We start from the raw sequence: 3,853 nt of genomic DNA on the forward strand, positions 1-3,853 counted from the left end.
AGAAGGAACTGAGGGGGCGCTGGGTCGGCTGGGGTATATATCCAGCGTCATAACGGCGCCACTCCAGGGGGCTCCACAGCCGACCCACCGGGGTTGCTAGGGTAAAAATCTTCCGACGATCGTGCACGCGGCGCGCGCACACCTAACTGGAATGGATATGAGCAACACATCTCGAAGAACAACAGTTACAACGGTGAGTAACCGTCTTTTCTCCAACCCTTGCTCAGTGAGCACTTAGCTCCTGGAAACCTGCAGTTACCAGCCTTCTTTTCCCCTCTGCTCCCATCTACGTGCTATTCCACTACCTGATCACCGACACCTCTCCCCATGCTTGTTTCCCTTCTACCTTGAATGTGCTCCCCAGACAGCTGGTCCTATTCTCCCCTGGCAAACCTGACCTGCTTCCACTTTCCCTGCTCCCCTTGACATTCCTGTCCTACAGGTGACCTCTGTTTCTTGTGGTTAACTCCAGTTTCTTTATCTGCTCCTAGCTTAATGGCCCCCAGTAGTCACAGAGCCACCTGTAGCTTCTCTGGCTACAGCCATGGGGCCAATTGCCAGAGGCCAGCCTTAGACAGGTGCACCTACTAGCTGCGGGAGGGGTGGCAATTCCAAGAGTGAGCATGCTTGAATCTTGCAACGGTGGCCCTAGGGACTCTTAATCCTCAGTTAAGCAGCTGTAGACTCTGCAGTTAGGTGCTTCCCTACTCTAGGCCAAGGCTTTAAGTACCTGAGATGCCCATCACCTGCAGCAGGGCCCCCCAATTCCTATGCACCCAACAGCTAACACATAGTAGTGAAGAAGATGCAGCCTGGATGATTTCCGAGGCTGGGGTGCCTGGAAATCCCCCATCCCTGAGCAGCAGCTCTGCAACAAGCTCACACAACCCCGCTCTGCTGTGGGACCGGTACTCTATGAAGACAGTGGAGTTACCCCAGGTTTCCACCCAAAGCCTGTTGAAGTCGGTGGGAGTCTTTTCATTGTCTTTAATGGGCTGTGTATAGAAGCAAAGGAGCTAATTCTAGACTCTAGGAGTACAGTGCATTCTAAAACTATGGCGCACTGGTTTACTATTGTAAACAGGAGGGACTCATGTTACCTAGTGAATAATCAACACCTGCAGCACTTAACTTTTTCTGAGAGGCCTCCCACCCAATTACTAAATGTAAACCTGCTTAGCTTACAAGGTTTGAAAATACCAGGTGGTATAGTTACAAAAGCAAGGTGCTTCTGAATACAGTAGAAATTTTGGATGTGCACAGAATGGTTCCTGCATGGTTACAGAACTGCAGTAAAGTGGAACGATTTTCAGTTTGTGTGATTGGAGGATATCTGGATCCATATTGTGAGACTGTCCCACGTAATAAGGAAAAGTTGAGGTGCCTTTGCTGTTCTTTTGTTCCACTCTTTGTTTCTGTGGGGAACTTGCCAATGCAATATTACTGTCATCTTCTTTTTAAACAAACAAAACTAAAAAACAAAAACAAAAAACCAATAATGGTTGTTGAAAATAGCAATTCCGGTCCTAGTTAGGATTGGGAAGAGCCAGCATTTGTTGCTCAATTTTATCCTACTTTTTCTACAGCAAATTACAGTGGATCAGTATTTGATTTGGGAGAAATGAAGTAACAGTCCAAACTGAACTTGAGTGCTCCTGAACTTTGAGGGTGTTCAAATCTGGAAAGGAGGTGCTAGATTCCCTTCCTGAATATTAGATAAATCTGGAAAGGAAAAGCCAATTTCTGCTTGTGTGTCTCAGAAGTGGAAATGGAGTCACATCCTCCTGTGTGCCTGGTACTGTACCTAAAGCTGCCCAGGTCCTCTGGTAAAGCCTTCCCTCTCTTACTTATGATTTTAACTTTTCCTGGTGGGGTCCACATACCTCCCCTGCTAGGCTTCAGATAGAGGCGCATTGTCCATTCATTCCACCCAATTCCTTCTTTGGGGGCTGCCAGCCGAGGAAGTCTTCTGAGGGTGATATCTGGGCCAAAGCCTTCTACTCCTTGTGCATACATGTTCCCCATTCACAGTACCACCCTCTTCTAGCAGCCAGCTCTCCATTCACAGCAAGCCAGTGCATTGGGTCTCACCAGCTCTGGCAGCTTCCCCACTCCCTCTCCCTCTCTTTCCTGGTGATAGCTGCCAAGGGAATGCTGGGAAATGTAGTTCCTTCCCTGCTCCAGGGCCGACTCTCCAGGCAGGGAGCTGGCCAAGGAACTACTGCTCCCAAGGTCCCCTGGGCTCTCGGCTCCCAGGCTGGATCCCTGTAGGCAGAGCATGAGAGTTGGAGCCTTCTTGCCTGTCTCTGGGCTTGGTGCGGGTGATACAATGTGGCAGGGCCCTGGCGCAGTGTACAGTATATCCCGGGGGGCAGGGGGTAGGTGTTCTCTGGGGCTGGAGACTGGGCGCCGTGGTAACCAGGGTGCTGCTCCTTGCCCTCCCTCACGGCCTCTTGCAGTGCTGCGGTAGAGGAGGAAGTGGGTGTTAGGGGCCCCTTCTGAGTGTGGGCCCGGCGCCATGGAGCCATTGGCACCCTGGTAAACCTGGTACTGCACAATGCCCTCCCCTGTTAGCATCCCACCCCACAGCTCTACGAATGCACCCTGACTGCTGGTCCCCCATGTACAGCTCTGCCAATCCACCTCACTTCTGTCCTCGCCATTTCCCCAGGCCAGAGACACTCTAGAGGTAAGACAGAAACTCTTTTGAAATGCAAGCCACGTTTGAAGTGAGGTCTGCAGTGGCCAAAGGCCTGTTGCATGACCCCACAACGGGCACCAGCCTACATCTCAGGGTGCAGCCAGCTTCGGAAGTAGGCAGAATCCAACTGTACCGTAGTAACATTGATCCCAAACTGCCTCTTGGCTCCTAGGTTTGATGAGCACACCTGCCCCGAATGAATACCACACAGAGAAGGTGCATCCGCAGGGGGAACCCTACGCACCGGCTTATTCCTTGGGCGACCGCACTCGCTACCGTGAGAATGATCCCAACCCAGCTCCCAATGCCTATACCCTCCCAGGGATGCTGGGACCCGGACTTCCCATCAAGCCATCTGCCCCCTGCTACAGCATGGCCTCCAAAATGGATATGTGGAGCAACGCAGAGGAGCTGGCAAGAGTCCCTGGCCCAGCATCCTTTGTTGTGCCCGAACCGAATGTCTACTTGCACCGGCAACCTGCCTACAGCATGTGGAGAAAGTACAAGTTTGTAAGGGACTCTACTCCAGGGCCAGCAGACTACAAGACCGGCCGTGTCACCATCACCAAGCCGAGGGCCCCGGATTTCAGCCTGGGGATCCGTCACTCCGAGTACCTCACCCCCTTGGTTATTGATGTTATGGAGTGAGCCAGGCCTCTACTCTGGGCTGTGGGGCTGTTCTTACCCTTAGGCCCCCAAGCTGGGCCGTGACCATGTGACACCAGCATACCACTGCATGTTAGCCCTAGCAGTTACAGCGCACTTGAGGCCTGATTCAAGCCCTGCAAAGTCAAGGGGAAGACTGCTGTTTATTTCAGTGGGCTATGGATCTGGCTCTTGGCTTGAGGCTTTCTGACTTCTGTCTGGGAGGTTCACAGTGTGATATGACTGCACTTGCCCACTGCTACTCCCCATCCCTGGGCCCTCGCCCCTCCCCCGCATGTCACTGAATGATTCACTCCTTTGTTTTATTTTTAAAATAAATCAATAAAACCTGTTAATTTTTAGCCTGGTTTTAGGGCGTATCAGGTGAGGAGTTGAGCTGTGATGTTCCAATATTATCGGGGTTTCCAGCCCCTCCCAGGCGCAGCATTGGTCAAATAAGTGTAAGCAGAGTCAGGATGAGCTCTACCCTGACATCTGGTGGTGAAT

At 51.8% G+C, this 3,853-nt stretch overlaps 1 protein-coding gene across 1 annotated transcript in view; it reads left to right on the forward strand.

The window, feature by feature from the left end:
- Nucleotides 1-3,349, forward strand: part of ODF3L1 (outer dense fiber of sperm tails 3 like 1) — a 48,088-nt gene extending 44,739 nt beyond the window's left edge. Inside the window, 1 exon segment of the mRNA XM_029910742.1 lies at nt 2,874-3,349. Within this exon segment, the coding sequence (XP_029766602.1) occupies nt 2,874-3,349 (476 nt within the window).
- Nucleotides 3,350-3,853: the final 504 nt, after the last annotated feature.

The sequence above is a fragment of the Terrapene carolina genome, unplaced genomic scaffold, assembly GCF_002925995.2.
Source record: "Terrapene carolina triunguis isolate 2854851 unplaced genomic scaffold, T_m_triunguis-2.0 Scaffold67, whole genome shotgun sequence".
NCBI classification, from domain to species: Eukaryota; Metazoa; Chordata; order Testudines; family Emydidae; genus Terrapene; species Terrapene triunguis.